Source organism: Parasteatoda tepidariorum, chromosome X1, assembly GCF_043381705.1.
Source record: "Parasteatoda tepidariorum isolate YZ-2023 chromosome X1, CAS_Ptep_4.0, whole genome shotgun sequence".
Classification (NCBI taxonomy): domain Eukaryota; kingdom Metazoa; phylum Arthropoda; class Arachnida; order Araneae; family Theridiidae; genus Parasteatoda; species Parasteatoda tepidariorum.
In genome coordinates, this window is record NC_092214.1 from 63,670,973 (window position 1) to 63,692,866 (window position 21,894).

The 21,894-nt window shown below is 29.1% G+C and overlaps 1 protein-coding gene across 1 annotated transcript in view; it reads left to right on the forward strand.

The window, feature by feature from the left end:
• LOC107452602 (protein O-mannosyl-transferase TMTC1) overlaps nucleotides 1–21,894 on the forward strand; it is a 183,587-nt gene that overhangs the window by 68,649 nt on the left and 93,044 nt on the right. Inside the window, exon 4 of the mRNA XM_043054161.2 lies at nucleotides 5,709–5,864. Within this exon, the coding sequence (XP_042910095.1) occupies nucleotides 5,709–5,864 (156 nt within the window). The remainder of the gene's footprint in view (nucleotides 1–5,708; nucleotides 5,865–21,894) is intronic.

Here is a 21,894-nt window from a genome sequence, read left to right on the forward strand (position 1 = left end):
AAAACAAAGTGTCTCAACGTTTTCAATTTAATAAACACGATGCTCCAAAATGTATCAAACGAATTCAGAGGGGTAATACAAGGCTTCAAGAGGATTTCATCAATTTGATTTTGTTGGTCGAAGACATATCATAGATCTTGGAACCGTAAACTGCAATTAAATGATGAAAATAACGAAGAACACACGTAGGCTGTGAATCTAGAGAAATGTTATTTCTACCGCGTTTGAAGACATCAAAAGCACCTCTAAATATATAAATGTGTCCAGGAATTATTTTTACAACGTTGTAGATTATGTAACTTATTATTATAAAACATTTATGTCAGCGAGCACCAATTCGAATAACTCTCATAATGATTAATCAAGTAAACCTTTTAGAAGTTAGCAAGTTTGTAGTGTTTTTTTAATTGTTTTCTGGTGAGACTTTTAAACCTGCATTAATTCTTCACAATTTTCTACTGTAAGTTTTCGTCCTTTTTATATATTTTATCTCTCAACTGAATCTGTAGGTCAAATTTTGGAGTACCCTTTGTAAGTTTAGAGTCCTTATAAAAAGTTCTATAAAGAACTGCACGCATAACCTGTCAATAATTATTGCGTAAATGGTTAAAAAATGATAGGTTTTGACCTATGATACATTCGTTAATAAGATCGAAGTTTGGACAAACGAGTAAAAAAGAAAATAAAAAAGACGTTTATTTGTCTACTGAGACTGACTTGTATTCTTCTTTAAATATCATCCAGAAATAAACAGACTTATTATTTGACTATTACGATAGCAAATGAAGCATTAAAATTTTAAATTACTTTTAACCAGCTTCTGCTACTTCATTAGCAATTGGTCAAAATTTAGAAACGATTTTTGCCTTTTTTTCTTCTCTTAACAACTATTTTGCGACTTCTCTTATGCGTATTTTTTTACATTATATATATGATGTAAAATATATATGATGAATGGCTATAAGAAAACATCCCGAGTTTATTAAGCCTTTGACGCAGATGGAGCACCGGTGTTCCTTATATATATTTTTTTTTTCAGACTCTCTGATTACAAGCAAAAATATATTTTGTTGATTTTTGATTACTAAAATAGACTTATAGTTACTAAAAAATTATGTTAGATTGTCAAAATTACATTTGTGCTATTATATAAAGTACAAAAAAGTAGTTTGAATTTTTTTTTCATTCATATTCAAAAATTTATTAATAAGTAATTTTGTAAATAATGAATAACTATGTCTCTTAGATCTTAGTAGCTGCAAATGAGTGCCAATTTGAAGCATTATTGTTTGGAAGTGAATCGCGTTAGAAGACGCAGAACAAGATACAGGTGTTTCATCCTGTATTTCATAACTATAAATTATTAAAATAATAAATATAACAGTTTTCACTTATTTTGACCTAATATAATACAAAGTAAGGAAAAAAGTATGAAAAATATGTTTAATAAAATTTCTGCGTCAAAGGGATTACAATAAAAGGGAAACATCTATCTCTTTCATTTTTATTTACTATATAACAGGGGTGGACAAACTCCTTGATAACAGAGCCATTTTTCGAAACTTGAAATTTTTCACGAGCCGCAATTAAATACGTATTTAAAAGGTATGCAAAAAAGGTATTAATTTTTTTTTACATAAATTATATTTATTGAAAACATATAAGTAAAAGTACAAAATATGTGTACTGAATTTAAATAATTAACACATTTATTTCACTTCTCTTGACAATTCTTTAAAATTTAGTGAATAATTGGTGACAGCACTTCTCAGTAATTCTTTGAGATGATGGTCAGTTTATACTGATCGGTGATCTTCACGAATTTTAAAGAAGAATAAAATGATTCACATAAGTACGTCGTCCCGAATATTGAAATAATTCGACAAGCAGCCTTTTTTAATTCAGGACACTTCGATTCTGTTAAAAATTTCCAAAATTCAGCAATCGACGTCGACTTATATTTTAATTGTAGAGCTTGATCTTCTTGCATCTCTATTAATTCTAATTCTCCCGATGCTTTTTGTCTCATAGTTATATTGGAAAAGAAAAGCTCACCTTGAATTCAACAACATTGCACTTAGTCTTACATATTTTTTCTCAGTAATTTAAAAGACATTTTGAAACACATACGGAACGATAATAATTTTTTTTTAATACAATAGCACAAAAATNTATATATATATATATATATATATATATATATATATATATATATATATATATATATATATATATATATATATATATATATATATATATATATATATATATATATATATATATATATATATATATATATATATATATATATATATATATATATATATATATATATATATATATATATATATATATATATATATATATATATATATATATATATATACATAAATTATAGTATATATATTGCAAATAAATGACGATATTATTTTTTACAGTGATTTTTAATCAAAAATAATAATTTTTCTAAGATTTGCCAATTTTAAACATTTTAATAACTAAATCAACTTCATATTAGAAAGACATCCACTTTCGACGAAAACTACCTCACAGTAGATATTTCTAAATGTTTAAGTGCTATTAAAGTTTCAGATTGGGGGAAATGACTGCGCGACAAAATCCTCACTAGTGACTTCATTAAAATTCTTTCTATTTTTCCTTGTACGTATTTTGGGGACGCAAATTCCAGTGAGAACCTTTACACCATTCCAAAATTCCTCTTTCTCATCCCCCATCACAGTAAGAGAGTTTGTTTAATTAGGGAAATGCAGTCCTAGTGTAGTAGGATGGCGTCCTTTAAATAACGCGCTTTAGAGGTGTGTCAAATAGAGCGACCGAGCCACGACCTGGTGCATGTAATAGTCGTTGTCACCCTTGCTACATAATGTAATACCCGTCTTCCACGAACATGCCACCTTGCTTCAACCCTTACTCACAATACCCTTATTGCATAGAATAGTGTTTGTTACCGGTTGTGTTAACATTGTGGCATCTAATTATTCGCTATCTTACTCTGCTTAGAATAATGCTCTAAAGTTGCCCGATGATATTAGTTAATAGAATTTATTTAGTACGAATTGCGTTTGCTTAGTCCTTGATTATGAACATTGGATAGAGAAAAGAAGTTAATAAATTTGTGTGGTAAGATATTGCGTTGTCAGTAAATTAACTCCCGATCTAGGATATCATTTATAAAAATATTTAGGCAATACGGTTCAAATTCATATTTAGTAATTCACCATCGTAATGTATTATAATTACATCACCCTATAATAATGGAAAAGACACTTCGAGTTTTTTGGCATTTCTTTTCAAATTTCTCATGAAATACTTGAATAATTATTTTATAACTTCAGAGGTGTTAGATTTGTCACACGTATCAATAAAGGTTTAAGATTTCAGAGGTTTGGGAGACAGGCAATAAATTACAAACGAAAAAGGGTGTCTTTGAACATCTAATGCCAAACATTGAATAAGAATATGAAGTTTGCAAATTAGTTTGTTAAAAGATTGTTTTGTCACAAATTAAATTGAGGTTTAGGATATCTTTTGCGGAAATAATTGGGTTGTGGCGTTTTAATTCCAGGTTTATAGCTTTATTATTGTAATTCAATATCACTAAATGAGCCGTTATTTAAGTAAATTAAGTTCATTTGTAGATACAAGTTCGTTTATTTGTTTCCTTTTCATACGATTTTAATAATCATTGCTGTAATTTGATGATTAATAAAATTATAATGTTAAAAATAATGTCCAAATATATTAATCATTGGTAATATTTTTAAATACCTTTGAACACTAACTTTGGAAAGCTTCAGACTTAAACCACTTTCCAAATGAACTTAATCTAATTTAAAAAATAACGGTGCAAATAATATTACAACTTCCTCTTAATATATCAACAATCTAAAACGCTAATCAATTTATATGCTTTGGAAAAAATGACTTAAATATGAAATTAAAGAGAAAGAAGCAATATTAACTATTTTTGCTTTTTTACTTTGGAGAAATTAAGGGATAAACAAAGGCTGCTCGTAATTTATTTATCTCTTAAAATGTTGACTATAAAATGTTACAAATATTTATATATTTCGTATGAGTCAATGCGAAAATTGATAGTTTTTACAATAATATACTATTCAATTTAAAATAAAGAATGTGTACTTGAGTAATTCTTTAAAGTGCCACTAAGATAGTTTTTTGATATTTCACAATTCTGACTTCAATTTCTAAGCTGAGCTTAAATGTCATGGCAACTAAGTTTTACGAATCAATGGCTTTATCAATACCTGCATTAGAACTGAAAAAAATTAATCACTGTAAATAAAAATCTATTACTTGGATTTCCAAGAGCTTTAATTAAATTCTTGAGGATTTGCAGGCCGCATTTTAGTATTGCTAATAAGCTAGTGGTACTAATTAGTTAGCTTAATTATGGTAAGGTCCTCAAACCATTACAATTAAGTGCTACTCTGAGAAAATAATATGGTCGAAACTACTATATTATGGTAAAATTAACCGTTATTCTGGACTTATAGGAACACCAAAAAGTTCAGTAACTGATAATGGTTTCGATAAAATTAGCAATAATGTGGTTTTAATATATGTGATGAAATTTGGTAAATGAGATATGAGATAAAAATCATTTATTCGGTAAAATTTCCCTTTAGGCTCTTTTTTTTACTTTTCTAAACTTGTGGTGATTAAAACTATAATTTTTAAAACCAGAATTTTCCGTACACCGTTACCATATGTATGGAAAAATTACCAAATAAATAGTTTAAATACTGTATATTTTGACCTTATTAACGAAAATTATGAGTTTTTTTCAAGAAAAAAATCTCATTCCCATGAGGTAATTTTAATACAATTTTACGTAAAAATCCGATCATATTAAATAAAAAGTTATTAAGCTTGTTCACTTCTTATTTTGCATTCTGTACAAATATGTCCTATGCTAAAATCCCAATAAGTAATTGGATTATCGTATTAAGTGCACAGCCTAAAAAAAAACCGTACAGACAACTGTATCATACTTAGCCCAAATAATATTTTAAATGTTTGAGCTCTTAGCTCCATGCAAAGCGCTAAAATTGTGTACTAATAACTAATTATAAGATATAGTCTAGATTCTAAATTGTAAATATTTTTCTTTCTACAATAAAAATACAATTAATACGAATTTCAATTAAAGACATTTTCAAAATATATAAAATAATAGTAATGATCAGAGAGAAAGAAAAATGCTGTTCAATTGGGGGATAAGAAAATAAAATTTTCAACAACAGTGCTGCACAAAAGATGTTAGCCAGTATATTGTTATTTAAAACTAATTTCAATAACAAAATAAAATAAACATTATTAGTATTTCAGAACTGCTATGCTTTCAATACAGTACAGTTTTCGTATGCATCTTATTAACGTCTTATGACTGTTTTTAAATCTATAAGAATAAGCAGTCAAAAGCTAAAATAAAATATGAAAAAGTACAAGCTGGAGACTTTTGCAGGCCACTTTATATGCAAACCATTTTTTTTTGGAGAAGAAAAACTTTAGAAACTTCAGTTATGTTATTCAAATTTTTTTACTTTGTTTGCCCATGTATTATAATCTTCGATTTAGGGAGGGTAATTTCAAAACATTTAACAACGCGATATAAATTCTGTATCTCTTTTTTTTAATTATTTTACTTTTATTTTTATTTTCAGGAGCACAAAAGCCAATGAAGTGATAATTAAAAGAATGCTATGGCTGTTATTAAGCATGCTATGTTCTGGGATAGCTCTTTTAGCTAAAGAACAGGGAATAACCGTCCTAACAGTTTGCATGGCATGGAGAATACTTCAATTAATGGGAAATAATAGGTAGGAAATATTCTTTTTAAACAATTTATAAGTAATTTTATGTGTTTTCTTATGCATTATGAAGTTAATAGACTTTTAATTTAGTAAAGTAGGTAACACTAATAGTTGGATAAAGTGGATTGAATAAATAAATTAAAAACTATATTTCTCAATGACTCAGTGTACAACTTATTTATTAATTTTTATAATTGATGTTGAACATCCCATTCATTCATCTCTGATTTGAGGCTATGTAAATATTTAACTGCAAGGCCTAATAACTTTGAAACCGGCCCAAGTAAGAAGAACTGGAGAAACAAAATTACCTGAGTGAAGCGTACTTGCTTTATATGGGGAAGAAAATATCGAAACCCTCCCAGGTTTAGCCAGACTGCAAGAGGACTTTAACTCGTGATCCTACTACCAATCGAGAAATTTTTCATCAGCACCGAGATTGGAGTGAGACGAGAGAAGTAAACGTAGTAGCTACATTTTTTAATATATTTTTTTTTATAACCGGCATTTAACAGCATCCCAATTACAAATTTATGACTATCAATATTCACTTCCATAGCAATGTAACTTTGACCCCAATACAGAAGACAAGAAGCTCCTGAATAAGGCACTGGGACAAACTAGCCTTCGTGCAAGAATCATTGATGGAACTAACCTGCAGTGTTACAGTAGAACCATGAAAACCTCTCGTGGTTAGCCCGACGTCAAGGGGATTCTAACTCATGATACGTCTACTATTGAGAATATTTTAAACCTGTAATGCGGCCAGTACGAGCCAGGATTAGAATTCGAATCAACCAGCTATGGCTTTGATTCGAACCTGTGTAACCAAATTAAGAGGCAAAGGCTCTATTCCCTGATTCACCACGGCTCTCAAATTTTTATGATTAAAAAAAATTAACTTAATAAATTTAACTCTGTCATTGAGAGACCAGTGCTCTATTATCCTGGCTTTTACATTTTCGTAAAATTCACTTTTAGCTCTCAGCATGAAAGTATACGGTAATATCAGCTCATAATCAACTAAATAACTAAACAATGTTTACACCGTAGACGTGTAATTTTAAATCATCTAGAAAAAAAAACTGTGAGATAATACAGATTAGGAATGGAATCCGAAATGCAAGAGTAGTCTAAGTGATAAGACTGTCTTATCAAACACTTTAAGCTTTGAGTAGGAAATTAATGTGTTGTAGTCTGGATAAGAGCCAAGTCTACTTTCACTATACCTTCCGAGATTTGTGCACAAAATAAAAACAACCAATCAAAATATAGGAGCACAGATTTAAAGGCATGATGGGATTCGTATTCTTTTAATTTCGCTTATTTACTTTCTTCCCTTTTCTATATAGAAACATTTAAAAATATTCACACAAACTTATACATTCTAACACAATTATCTAATGTAAAAAGATGTTTAACAAAATAAATCTTTTCAGTTTAATAATTTTAAATTTTAGTTTAAAATAAGAAGTATTTTTCTTCTAAATAATGAAAGTAAAAAAATAATACTTAATATTTTATATATTAAATTTTGAAACTCCTTTTTCATCTATTGAAACTTCATAGTCAAATTAATAATTGTATTCATCAGCTTGATGTTTTGATTTATTTGTAAAGTGTGTCAAAAAATGGACCACCATAAATAACTTTTGATCTAATGATCGGATCTTTACGCTCTAGGACTCAATCTCAAATGAAAAATATTTTATACCTTACAATTCAAAACTTTTTCGACTATTATTAAATAACATTAGAAATAATAATAAATATTTAATAAAATTTATTTTTTGTAAAGAATTATATTTGGACAAATGAATTTTACAATTAATTGCGTGTAAACATTTTCAATTCGCTTTAAAAGTTCTCGAGATACGGCGAAATACACAAAACGTAAAATTAGCATTAAATGGTCCAAATTTTGGATAGCTCTCCTGAACAAGCTATATGGACCATATTTACCAGATTGCGGATACCCCGTATGTTTTGGGGATCAGAAATTGGAGTCCATCAAAAAAAGAAATATTTTTATTCAGGGAAAGAACGTTTTTGTTTCTGATTTCGTAACTTAAAATATCGTCAGAACTTCTTAATTAGCATATTTGAGGTCACCCTCTCGAACTATTGAAAGTGAGTTCTAAGACGTGAAGATCCGATCATTAGTTCAAAAGTTATTCAGTGAGGTCCATTTCTTGAGGTGCTGCACATGGTATTTGATGTGCTGTCAAACCCCAATATTACGAACTCGAAAGAGACACTAAATATTTCATGATTCCAGACATTGAATATTTTATTCGCATATTATATATATTTAATAATTTTGTACCAAAAAAAAATACTGTGCTGACATTTTCAAACCTTCTAAAACATGAATTTAAAAAATGTCTCTTCAAATTTTGCCAGTATCTTTGCTTTAACATTTAATTTTACGTTTCACTGAAATTATACTGTTTAGTAATTTTCCTCTTCTGATATATTTACGATCTCTTTTAATATTTTTGGTTCCTGCTAATCACCTCATAGTGCAACATTATTTGCTATTCTTAACTGTACACATATATTTTCCACATCTACTTCTCGAGAAATGAGAGATTAAGACTACTTTCCAATAAGGAAGTTTCCTAACATAGTTCATAACATTATTCAAGAATAAGTTTTAAAGAATTGAAGTTCAAAAATATAATTTCAAATTCGTCAGAGATTAAGGAAACAAACGGTTTTATTGATCAAAAATATTTCGTGAAATGAAAGGTCACTGAGAAATAATATGGCAAAAAGACTTTTTTATTTCAATTTATCAATATAGCAAATGCGTAGGGAATTCAGATCTTTTCATAACATCAAAAAATACACTGTTAGAAATTTCTAGGAAAAAATGGTTAAATAACAATTTAGTGAATGGTTATTTTACCATATTTAAACAAAACAGCCAAATAACCATAAATAAAATGGTATTCAAACTGTTTATTAACTGCTTTCACCTAATACGGTAAAACAACCAGAATCTTATCTCACCAACTAGAACCACCTAATGAAGCTACTTAATTCTTAGCAACTGAGTACATATCATAGCCGAGCGGGCTTATCTGTCAATCTCATGACCGGCGAAACTGGAGTTCGAGGCCTAGTGTTGACACCATAATATTTCCTCCATTACCTTCAACACATGAAGAATTTCCAGTGTCCGGCACTTTCCAATGCCTATTACCTTTCGGAATACCGAGCTCCTATGTCTAGTTAAATAATTAATTATTTTTTACTTTTATGAAAAACGCTGGCTGTAAATGGTTAAGAAACTGTATAGTTTTGTATTCATGGTTTAATAACTGTACTTTTTGTAACTGTTTTCGAAACCATAAGGGAAAAAAATGGTCTTTGCCATAATTTATATTCGGATGGACAGACAGCTGCCAGTTATTTTACCATAATTTTAAAATGAAAATTTTAACTGTGTACGTGTTATCGAAGTTCGTTAAATCGAGTTAAGTTACTGCTCAATCTTTCTGTGACCTAAATTTTTAATGATATAATGCACCATCTGATAAAAGCTATCAGCAATAAGTAAAACATTCAATCAGCTGCAAGTTGTGGGTCAGAGGGTAAGGGAGGTAAACGCTCCAAAATTTAGCATCTAACTGCATGATTGTGACAATGTGATCAGTACTTCGCAGAAAGCCGCTTTTGTTTCCCGGAGAAGCTGATGCCAATCCTTCTCAAGCTAGGTCAGCTTCCAGCTCTCTCTCTCTGGGGAGCGAACCCCAGTTCTTCACAATAACAGTTCAATGCTTTAACAACTGAACATCACAGCTCATGGGCTAAGACACTGAGCAATAAAATGATCGCAAAAACATTTTTAAAAAATATTGCGCTGTTTTTTGAGACCTCCAAATAAATTAAAAATTTCACTGATTTAGCAATTATTTACTAATTAATTAATTTAAGTAAAATGCTATTTGGTCAAGTTTTTCAAATGCCTAAAAAAGTAAAAGCTATAAAATTATAATTAGGGAAGATAAGTTATAGAAAAAATATGACTTTTGTAATAAAATGCTATTGTCAATAGATTTGAGTAGTTTTCTCCAAAAATTCTCATCATTAGCAAGTTGTTTCAAGTAGTATGTTCGTAATTAGTCATTAAAATTACACGGGAGAATCAAACTCAAGTGTCAATTTGAAACTACCCAGCACAATCTATTCAAGATAGACGACTAATAGATTTCTTTCATCTAATCACCTCTCATTGCATATGATAGAGGATTCACATCTATTCTGACAGCACACCTAATAAATAATTTAATACAAGTTTAAACAATTTTAAAAGAAATGCAACAGAAGGTTCTTCTTTATTCTTACATACATATTTATAGGATCCATTTCTTTACTTTTATCATTGAAGCATGCACTATAGCGAATTCAAAACCCTTCTGGCAACATAGATAACCTATAACTCAATATATTGGGTTGTTCGGAATGAAAATAAAAAGAGATTTTCATATAGTGAATAAATATTTTTTGAATCATATATTGCTCATTCTGGTTTCAATTCCTTTTGCCATTTTTCTGACAGGAGCATGATTCTTCATGCATGAAATTTTTGTTCTTTTCTAGCGAAAAATTGATCCAGGTGATTTTTGACCTCTTCACTTACAGTAAAAGTTTTACTATATAAAGAATTTTGCAGCGACCGGAATATTGCTGAAGACAATTCATTTCTTGACCCTAGAGGTGTTGCGCTTCAAAAATTGTTAATTTTCTTGAAGTTTCCGTCACTAGAAATGGAACCCCTGCTCTTCACAATAACAGTTCAGTGCCTTAACTACTGAGCATCGCGGCTAAGTTGTTAAGACATTGAACAACAATAAAATTATCATAAAAAGGTCTCTGCATTATAAATATTTTTGAATCATATCTTGCTCATTCTGGTTCCAATTCCTTTTCCCATTTTTCTGGCAGAAGCATGATTCTTCTTGCATAAAAGTTTTGTTCTTTTCTGGCAATAAAAAAAATCCAGGTGATTTTTTACATTTTAACTTCTAGTAAAAGTTTTACCATGCGAGGAATTTTGTAGAGACCAGAAAATTGATGAAGACAATTCGTTTTTCGTCCTTAGTGATGTTGTGCTTCAAAAATGAATAATTTTCTTGACGTTTCAGAAGCAAATCACAGACGTCAAAGTGACGTCACATATTTCTTTCCGTAAGAACATGAGGAACTTATAAGTCAAGCTTTGCGATTTAACTTAAAGCTTTTCAAATGATCATGTACTGTCAAATTCAATAAATTTAATGTTTCAGTGATCTTACAAATTGTTATATGTTAGTTTGTATTAATTAATAGCTTTATTGTGTCTATATCAACTTAAATTGGCATGGTGCATCTTCATGCAATTTAATCGAAATTTTGCAAATCAGATTTGTCACTGGTGTACTGGCCAATACATTTTATCTATCTACATTGGATAATTTTCTTCTTTCTTGAAAAGCATTTTCACCTTTTCAAAAGTAAAAAATAAAATATGCTGAAGCTTCTGCTTTTCATTTACCATAATTGAATTTGTAGTAACCAAAAAAACTATTGAATAGAATCAATTGAACTTTTTCAGAAACAAGTCTTGCTGCACAAGCTGTCAAAATATGTTATGATGTTGTGCCTTAAGTATGAAGTTGGCTGCGAAAAAATATAATTCAGTTTTCTATTGGGAAAAAAATTAAATTATTCCCGAGCAACCCAATATTATTAAAAAATATTTCTTTAAATAAATTCAATACTAAATTCGACTTTGAATTTTTCAAGCTCAAAAATTAAAACTAAATGAAACAGAAACCCTGAAAACTTACAAACAAAATAATATCAAAATGATAGTTGCCCGAGCTGAAACACCAACAATACATTGAAAGACAATTAAACAAATCTTTATTTATGCTAGACCAAAGCGTTAAATTGAATCAAACATAATTTGCTACACGGACAATCTTAAATGAAATTGATAGGGAAAATTCATTAAATTTATACAACTGACTCAAACTGCAATGTCCATTCTAAACTACCAAGTACAATGCAACCAATTCAAGATGATCGACTGATCGATTTCTTTCATCTTATCATCTGTAAGCATACGCGATGGCCAATTCACAACCAGCCTGGCAACACTACTAACCGATAATTCAATATTCCATGATATAAGCGAAAATCTTTGAGGCACTCTCCTCCTCCATGGAGAAGACTGTTTTATTGATATTGGTCTCGAAATAAAATTACATCTCACCCAGTCTCTGCCGATAGTTGTTGGATTGAAAAGCGCCATCCGAATATTCTATTCGATTTTCTACCCGAAGTAAATATCCATTTATTCAGTTCGGTCTAATGCAAACACAAATCAATGCCCTGTCCAATTTTTGTTTTAATCCTAAGGTAAAGGAAGATTGTATAACTAAGTTGATCAAAGACGAAAAGGTTTATAAACACCTTTAACATTAATAGATTTTATTGATTTGGATCTTGAAGTAAGGTGATGTTATTATTCAAAAGCAAGAGATATTTTGGTATTAAGAAATTAATAGTAATAATCTGAAAAACCACAGAAGTCTTTTTTCCCCTGAATCATTCAAGATGATATTCATTTAAAAAATGCAAATAACTCAACTGTGTTCATTCAAAACTCGCGTCTATATTTAATTTGGAGCCTGATTAATACTGCTAAGTATCTTTTCAAACTGGAGGAATGTCCTTGTATCGCTTAAGCCAAATCAATTTCAGTCTTCTTTTGATAATTTTTTATTCAGAGGACAAGCGTCACTTTATTTTTTACATTTAAATTTTTTGTGCCCAGTTAATACGTTTTTACGATTTTATTTCTTGTCGAGATTTGGATCCGGAAGATAAAGGTAAACAAATCCCATTACCTCATTTTAACTATAAGCGATTTTCATTAAGATTAAGCCTTAAAATAAGATGATCTCCTTATTGAATGAAAAAAAAGTATTTCGGCTCTGTTTTATTTTCTGAAACACTCTGATTTTTGTTTCTTTAAGAAAACTGCTTGAGATTTTTTTAGAAATATGTATCTCTCTAAAAAGTGTAAATTTAAGATAAACAAAATGGTATGTTTTGGTTTTGAGTTTTAACACTGTAATTAAATTATAAAGTCCCTTTTTCGATCGGTGTAAAGCTGTTGTACTTAATGAAAAATTTCAATCATTTTATGTCTTATTTTGTCAATTTTTGTATTAGATGACAAGCGTAACCAATAATATTACTTTATAAATTACTTTTTAATTTACAAATTTGGTTCATACCTAGTTAACACATGTTTACTATTTTATTTCGTAACCAGTTAACATATGATTAGAATTTAATTTGTGAAGTAGGATTATGATAACAATTGTAAAGAACCAGTTTTCGCTCACAAGTTCGTTTTAAATTTGAATTCATTCGATAACCATAAACTATTGAAGCTAACGCCTTTCAATTGAAAGAATTTTTTCAGGTTTAGGTTACAAGCATTTCGGATTTTATTTCGCGTGCTCATTTAAATCCAAAGACGACCTTATACTAACCGTATCACAGCTTAATTTGCAAAGATTTTAGATATTAAAGAAAAATTGACTTACCCCACTTTAGCTTTTACAACCTATGCTGCTAAAACACAGTGCGGTATCAAATTCTGAATTCTGGAACATGAAGATTGTAGTTAGAAAACATGTTAAGTGACTTTTTTAGGAAATTAATAGCAAAGATGAATTTAAAATCTACAAACACAACGGGGAATAATTTATGAAACATCTTTTTCCTTTGAAATACGCCTTAGAGGCTAGAGAGAATAAATTAATTAATTATTGCATTCGATAATTACTTTCGACCGGGGCTTAAAAATGTGAATGTTTTCAACATTTCAGCCCATTAATCTCTTTCATTTATTCATTTTGTGCTGTATCTATCATTATGAAAAGTTTTCTTTTAATTATTTACATAATTCTACTAATTTAGTGTTAACAGAATTTTATTCAGAACTTTGAATTGTTTGTACTGTATAATTTATTTGTTTGTTCAAGTTGATTTTACGTTTTCGTAAAATAGTATTACTGAACTTGCTCAATAAGGTAGTAAAAATTTGAAATGATAAGTAAGCTTTTTAAATATCGAACAAATTTTAGAACTTTTCGTTTGTTATTATATCTTATCTTGCAGTTCGAATTTGAATTTCGTTCGTGATAAACGGTAATTGAGATGATTTGAGAACTCCAGCCCACTTTGAAGTCGGAGATCTATGTCTGAAAGAAAAAATATGATAGTTGTCATTCTGAGGAAAATGCGAAAGTTGAATATGTACCAAGGAAAATAATAATAAGGAAATTAAGGAAATGTACCAAGTTCGGATAGCCATCTGCTATATTTTGAAGATTCGAAAGTTGTAGCAAATCTATAACTTTAAAATTTGATTCTCCCCGAGAGCTGTAAAAATGGGTCGTACTGCAGAAAAACCTTACTTGTCCAGGCAAAAAATCGTTTTTCTTTCTTCGAATCAGCTTTCATGGACATAAACCGTTCTCCCTACTTCTCCCTGAGTATACTTTCACATGGAGGCATATGGATTCAGGAGTATACTGCCTTACAATTACACTGAAGAACAAAATTTTTGTTCATTCATACAAATATTTGATCTTGCCTAATTTGAGAGCAAAGATTTAAAATCTGAAAGTAGTTTTGCTCTTAAAGCTACAGTTTTTTAAATGACATTTTAAGTCTATTTTTTTGTCAAAATGTGCAAATTTGAAAACGTTATATATAACAGGGCACCGTGTAAATGTTGCGACAAAATTTTAGAAGAGTTAGAGCCCATCATCAGGAATAGCATAAAATCCCAGCCGTGAAATGTTGTCGTACGCTGCTAGGGAAGATACTTTATTATGACATGCTCAGAAGCACACGAAGAAGGAATTTATAACAGGAAAGCTCTCTCAGAAGTGTATGACGACATTTCCGAGCATAGTGGTGATGTGCACTAGCTCCCCTAGTAGTTCGTAGTTACATTTATGCATCCTTCTGTTATATATTATGTTTTTAAACCTGTACATTTCGACAAAAAATAGACTAATTACGTCATTTAAAAAAATGTAGCTTGGAGAGATAAACATATTGCAGATTTGAAATCAGTGGCATGAAAATATCCAAGATCCGTTAAACAAAATCTCATGCAGCAGGGAAAAAATGTTCCCTTGTGTTATTGTGAAATTACAGGTGGGTTGGAATCTGCTGTTTTTAAACTGAGTGCCTCCATTTTATATTTATTTTCTTCTAAAAGCAAAGATTTCTTTTAGTTTCCCTGCTTTAAACTATCTAGTTTAGTTTCTAATTTTTTGGTTTAAAGGGTAGAAGAGATTTTTCATTAGTTTTATTTGAATTGAAATTTCCTATATCTAGATAAATGTAGATGATATAATAGTTAAACACGTTTTATTATATATGAATATAAAAAATATGTAATAATTTATGAAATTTGTTTTAAATACCCTTTTTAATAAAATATCCCTTTAAATTTACCTAAATTAAGTAAAAATGCATTAACATCATTTTATAATTTTATGTTTTAGATTCTATAGATTTCACTTAATAAAATATAAATTTTAGTCAATAATTGAAATGCAATTCACAATAAGGATACAAATTTAATGTAAAAAAAAAATATCTACGATTAAACCATTTATATTTTGAAGCAAAAATACTAATTAAAACTATACTTAAAATTAGATTGCGTTTTATGCTCGAAGCTAAAACGTACATTTTACTAATTGCCATAAAATGCTTCAAGTGTATTTTAGCTCATAATGCTTTCACTCAAATATCGCGAAACAGTTATCGATTTGAAGAAAGTGTGCAAAATGATTTAAATGGCATAAGTAACAAACTTAGGAAATTATGTTCCTCATGGGGCTTAAGAAAGTTCTTTCAAATAAAATTTTCTTAACAGTCAGAAATTTTGAGAAATTACAATAGTTCATTTAAAAAATTAATATTTAATAACCCAACTAAAAAAAGTTGCTTTTCCATTTTATTTAATCAAATCCAAATTGATATTTCGAAATTTCTTGAAAATTGGCATAACTAGCATGTTTCATAGCCTTTTTAATATCATTTTACTCTTGAATTTATGCATAATACTATTTTCCTTTTCCACTTAAAAAATCCATTAAATTTAAACAATTAAATGGTTTAATTCATGTAATGTTCATTAAATTTCATCTTCCGTCTAAACATTTAAATTCGATTTTTTTTCATTGCACATGGGCTTAATTTTTGGTAAATTACTAAGAAACGAATTTCTCCCTATGATCTGTGGAGACTTTTCCTTATGCACTATTTAATACTTTTATATTTTTATAAACTTGTCAAGGGGGTGATGTGATTTTTCCTTGTGTTTCTTCAGTTTAGTCATATTTCTTGAAATGAGTTTTATTCATAAATAATCAAATCAAAAATGCATTTTTTAATCTATCATTTTGAATAAAAAAATAAAATTGTAGCAACCTTCAAGAGAGTCCCATTGAAATATAGTTTTTTTAAACTTATTTAAAAGATCTTTTTAAATAAAAATAATTGAATCCAATAAAGCATTTCGCATCTATGTTCTTTTACTATAAAAAATAGTTCAAAATGTGTCAAAGAATAACAAATAATATCCGAATTTGAAAACCCATGTACTCAAAATTGAATCCAATAAAGTGTTTTGCATCTATGTTTCTTAACTATAAAAAATATTTTCAAAATAGATCAAAATGTGTCAAAGAATAACAACTAATATTCGAATTCGAAAACCCCATGTACTAAAAAATTAACGCAGTATATACTCACTTTTGAGCAAAATGCATTGTCTCAAAAGTGCATAAGGAGAAATGTATGAGAGAAATGTTCGTTGGTTTGAATTTTGCGGTCAGAATTCCTCCTCCGTCAGAGGTCCTCCAGATTCATAGTAGGATGCTCCAACCTCGATAGTTCTCCAGCTCATGGAGAGTTAGGAAGCTTTATAAAGAGGCTGCAGCAATGATACATCATGACATAGATTTCACACATTAAAAATCTTTAATATATGGCAAAATATGAAAAAAGTGAAATTAAAATTACCGATCTGCTCACTAAGCTATTGGAACCACATTTTCCAAATCACAACCCTTTGTATCATTGAAATTTAAAATAAGTATATCATTATGCGCCATTGTATTTGCCCCTATAAAAAGCTTTTCAACTCTCTCTGTACTGGGTTACACAACCATAATGGTTAGACCATCCTAATAGGTAACCGGAGGACCTTGATTAATGTCCTGCCGGCAGCCAACGAAGATCTTTCTTACACGTTTCTCCCTCCATATGCACTTTGCTTAAAGATCGGCATATTCTGTTCCCATTTTGAATACACGGAGCTTTCAAATTCGACTCATTTCGGAGCTATTTTGACACTTCTTTGTTCAATTTTGAGAAATCCTTCTTTTAAGTTACTGTGAATCATAAATTATCAATAATTATGAAAAATTATAAATAATTATCAATAAGAATTTTAATCTCATTTCTATCAACAACAATCATTATGAAACTAGTGGTTTTAATGCTAGTAGTGAACTTTAAAGAAGAAAGCTTTAAAAAATGGCTTTTAAGTTACTGTGAATCAAAAATTATCAATAATTATGAAAAATTATAAATAATTATCAATAAGAATCTTAATCTCATTTCTATAAACAACAATCATCATCAAGCTAATAGTTTTAATTCTAGTAGTGCCAGTTTTAATGCTAGTAAGTTTTAAAACTTGAAGATTGCATATGTATTTGGAGTTGAATTTTTTTATTCTACTTTTAGTTTTAAATGACTTGCAGCCCCTCGTTATAATTTTTAATTAATACAAATGTCAATGCTTGGCATAGAAATTGCAAATGAAATTAGTGTTTGTTAAAGAAAGGCATATAGTATCGGTAAATATTAATTTAATTGAGTTATATGACTAAATCTTGCATGCTTGATTTTTTCGATACATTTATAGGTATTTGTAGTGGTAAAATAGAGGTTTTTGTCAAAATAAAATTTTTAAATAGTTTAATGATCAAAAATGTTCCGGAATGTTCCGGAAAAAATCCGGAATGTTTGTTCAGGAATTTTCCAAAATTAATTAAACTAAATAATAATTGGACAAACAATCGGCAATAGACTGAACAAAATTTGATAAACATCAAATAATAAAATAATAAATCAAAAAATAATAAAAGTTTCCTCTAGCACTCAATTTTGTTAAAAATTTTTAAAAAAAATTATAAATATTGCATTGAAACGATGCGGGTAAAATCAAAGAAGACGGTCCTAACACTAAATTTTTAATGCAATAAAGCGCTGTAAATAAAACACATTAAAAATGTAATAAATTCTTGACTTCGTGTTACATCGCAATTATTTAAAACAATATGCTATTTTTTTGCACTGTAAAAAAATTCTGCTAAATTTAGGGAGGAAAAATATCAGCTGGTGTGCTAATATAAAACTCCTTATTTTACAGAAAAATACTGTTATTTAGAAACGGACATCTGTTTTTTAAGCAGATATGCATTGTTAGTGCACAAAAAAAAAATTCTGTTATTTTATCGAAAAACCATATAAGATAATTCGTTAACATTATGGTCGCAGAAAGCCGTGATCAGAATTTGTACAGCTAGTCAACGCTGGAATTCGAACCTAGGGATCTGACTGGTAGACGAACCATGAACATTCTGAAAACAGATTAACTGAAGCTCCAGTTTTGATTATGAAGAAAAATCTTCAACTGTCTTTATCCTAAAAGTCACATTGAAATCATATTTAAGTGTAAAAACTTTTATAATTCAGTTAAAAATTATATATACATAAATTTTTCTTGCACCTTAACAAGTAATTATATCTGAAGAAACATATTAATCTACTAGAAAACAATTTTTACAATAAAGTTCATTCGCATTTTGTTTATACTATGTTCAAAACCGTAAAATAATTGCGGAAAAATAAGAGCAAGTATAGAAAATAATCGCAAAATGATCTGAAATAAAGTTAATGTTATAGTACGGCGAATAAATTTTAATGGCACAAACTAAAATATGATCTGACGGTTTCAACCCGTTTATGATTAGAATGAAAAACAGAGAAAAACCGCTTTGTTAACAAAATAGTTCTTACTGTCAAATATACAGAGGAAGTTCGTCAAAATTGGGAATATCTTAGATCTCGTGAATAACGGTCAAAATCTGTGCTTAACAAAAACCAGTTTTTAACCTTTGAAAAATATTTTTTGTCTGTAGAATTTAAGTTTATCTTTTACAATGTACTATGTATCTAGATTTATGAGCGAATCAAAGAATAAAAACATCTAACATCACAAAATGAATCAAAAACTCGAAAAAAGCAAGCACGATGCTGATGCATACATAGCTAAGTTGTATGATGAAAAAAAAACACTNTTTACCATGTTACCAGCTGCATAAATACTTGAAACTTTGAAAATAAATCTTTTTTTAATATAACAATTAATGTCCGATGGCCCATTGACTTGAAAAAATATTCTATACATATGAAATTGACAGTGGGCGGGGGTACCCGCTTTGCGGGGCTACCCGACTCTCCCCTATATAAATTTTTCTTCCAACTTAACAAATAATTATATCTAAAAAACATATAATTATATCTTATAATAATTATATCTAAAGAAACATATTGATCAGTTAGAGTATAATTTTTACAATAAAGTTCATTCGTATTTCTTTTTTACTATGTTCAAAACCGTAAATTAATTGCTGAAAAATAAGAGCAAGTATAGAAAATAATCGTAAAATGATCTGAAATAAAGGTAATGTTATAGTACTGTGAATAAATTTTAATGGCACAAAACTAAAATATGATCTGACGGTTTCAACCCGTTTATGATTAGGATGAAAAACAGAGAAAAACCGCTTTGTTAACAAAAATAGTTCTTACTGTCAAATATACAGAGGAAGTTCGTCAAAATTGGGAATATCTTAGATCTCGTGAATAACGGTTAAAATCTGTGTTTAACAAAAACCAGTTTTTAACCTTTGAAAAATATTTTTTTCTGTAGAATTTAAGTTTATCTTTTACAATGTACTAAGTATCTAGATTTATGAGCGAATCAAAGAATAAAAACATCTAACATCACAAAATGAATCAAAAACTCGAAAAAAGCAAGCACGATGCTGATGCATACATAGCTAAGTTGTATGATGAAAAAAAAACACCGAAGGCAAGGATAAGTTTGATTGCTTCCAGGTGTCCTAATGACATTTTATCAGTTAATTAATGGCATAATTAAATGCTGTCTTGGGGACATTTAAAAATAGCAATGAAAGAGAAAATTTGTAGATAAGACGAAAGACAAAGTGAGTAAAGAAATCCTAGTAATCTATTCATTTCTGTTCATTTAGAAAGCTCTCTAAATAAGGAAATTGGGGAACAATTATTGGAAAATCTGTATATCGATTTGTACATTGAAAATGACAGCTAATTACGAACAATGAACGGTCTAAAATTGCCACCCATTCCTTTTCACCCATGGATAATAACAGGAGTCATATAAAGCCAATAAGTAAGTAGAGAAAATTCCGGAAATATGTTGACTCTCGCAAACTGCTTCATTTATCAAGAAAAACGGGCCAACGTCCATAATTGCAAAACAATGCACTTCGTGACCTAAAAATTAAGTATTATATTTTCAGAAAGGAGAAAAATATTTAAGAAGTAAATGTCATGTGTCTAACGCCTAAAAAGATTTCCCATTCTTTTTTTTAACGGAAAATGATTAATATTTTAAGTTTCGTGCCTTTTGTTGTCAGTATTAATCAGTTCTTTGAAAATCACAGTTTTTGAAAAGGTGTGTTAGTATATAATTTCCACGTTTTCCGAGAGCTTTTATTCCGTGACTGCGTTTCTCTTGGCACTGATGCAATTAAACATTTTTAAAAAATAAATATATTTTTTTAATTTTAATTCCAATGCCTTTTGGGTTACAGAAGGGCACATGCGTAGGCCATTCTTTCAGACGTGCAACTTTAGGTTCACCATATTTGGTATGCCAACGCTACCCTGACAGTAAGAAGGACAGAAAGCATGCAAAAGAAAGAAAGACATCCCATGCATCTGACCGAGATTCGAACCCGTGACCTTTCTGGCATGAGATCAGCATCCTGAACATCATACACACCGGACGCCTTACTATATTATTGTGCAATACATAAAGTTGCTTTTGATTATTAATAATACTACTGCAAAATCTAGCAAAAATAAAAATTAATGTAAATGTATCATATTTTCAATTGTAAATTAAATATCCAAAAAGGAAGTACATTTTCTCGAAATTTATTTTAAAAAAGTTAACACTTAGAAAATGTTATTGAAAATTGCTCTCCTGGATCATTCATGTTCATAATTAACTTGATGTTTTTAAGGAACAGAGTAAAAATTTCGAAAAAAAAGTATAATTTTTTCTAATTAATAGTCTAGCCTCTAGTTCAATATTTAATTATAAACTTTTTATAGTTATCATACGTTTTTCCACACTATTTTATCTACGCATTTACACTATTTATTTCACTGCCAGGCCCTAAAAAAGGAATTAATTCGAAATTCTTCACAATACTAATATTATATTAGAGTAGTAGAGAATGACTTAAAATATTACCATGTTTTGACCATTGAATTGCCGGATTTGCGTGATTCTCAGAATCGCAGTTTTGACAATGGAATGGCAAATTAAAAAAATAAAAATTTCCGCTGAGAAAATTTTTTTCTCTTTTTCAAATCAAATAAATTTTATTCCATCTTTTGTGCAGCCCTTAGAATTTTTGGCTCAAATTATTATTCTTTTTCATCATCATTTGCATAAACAATTCTAAGGAATTTTAGCTTTGACAATGAAATTGCGTAAAAAAATTCTGAGTATAATTTACTTTTTTTAATTTCCTTAAATCAAATTTTTCACTACTTATTTCTGTAGCATATATTTCCATTTTTTTTAATT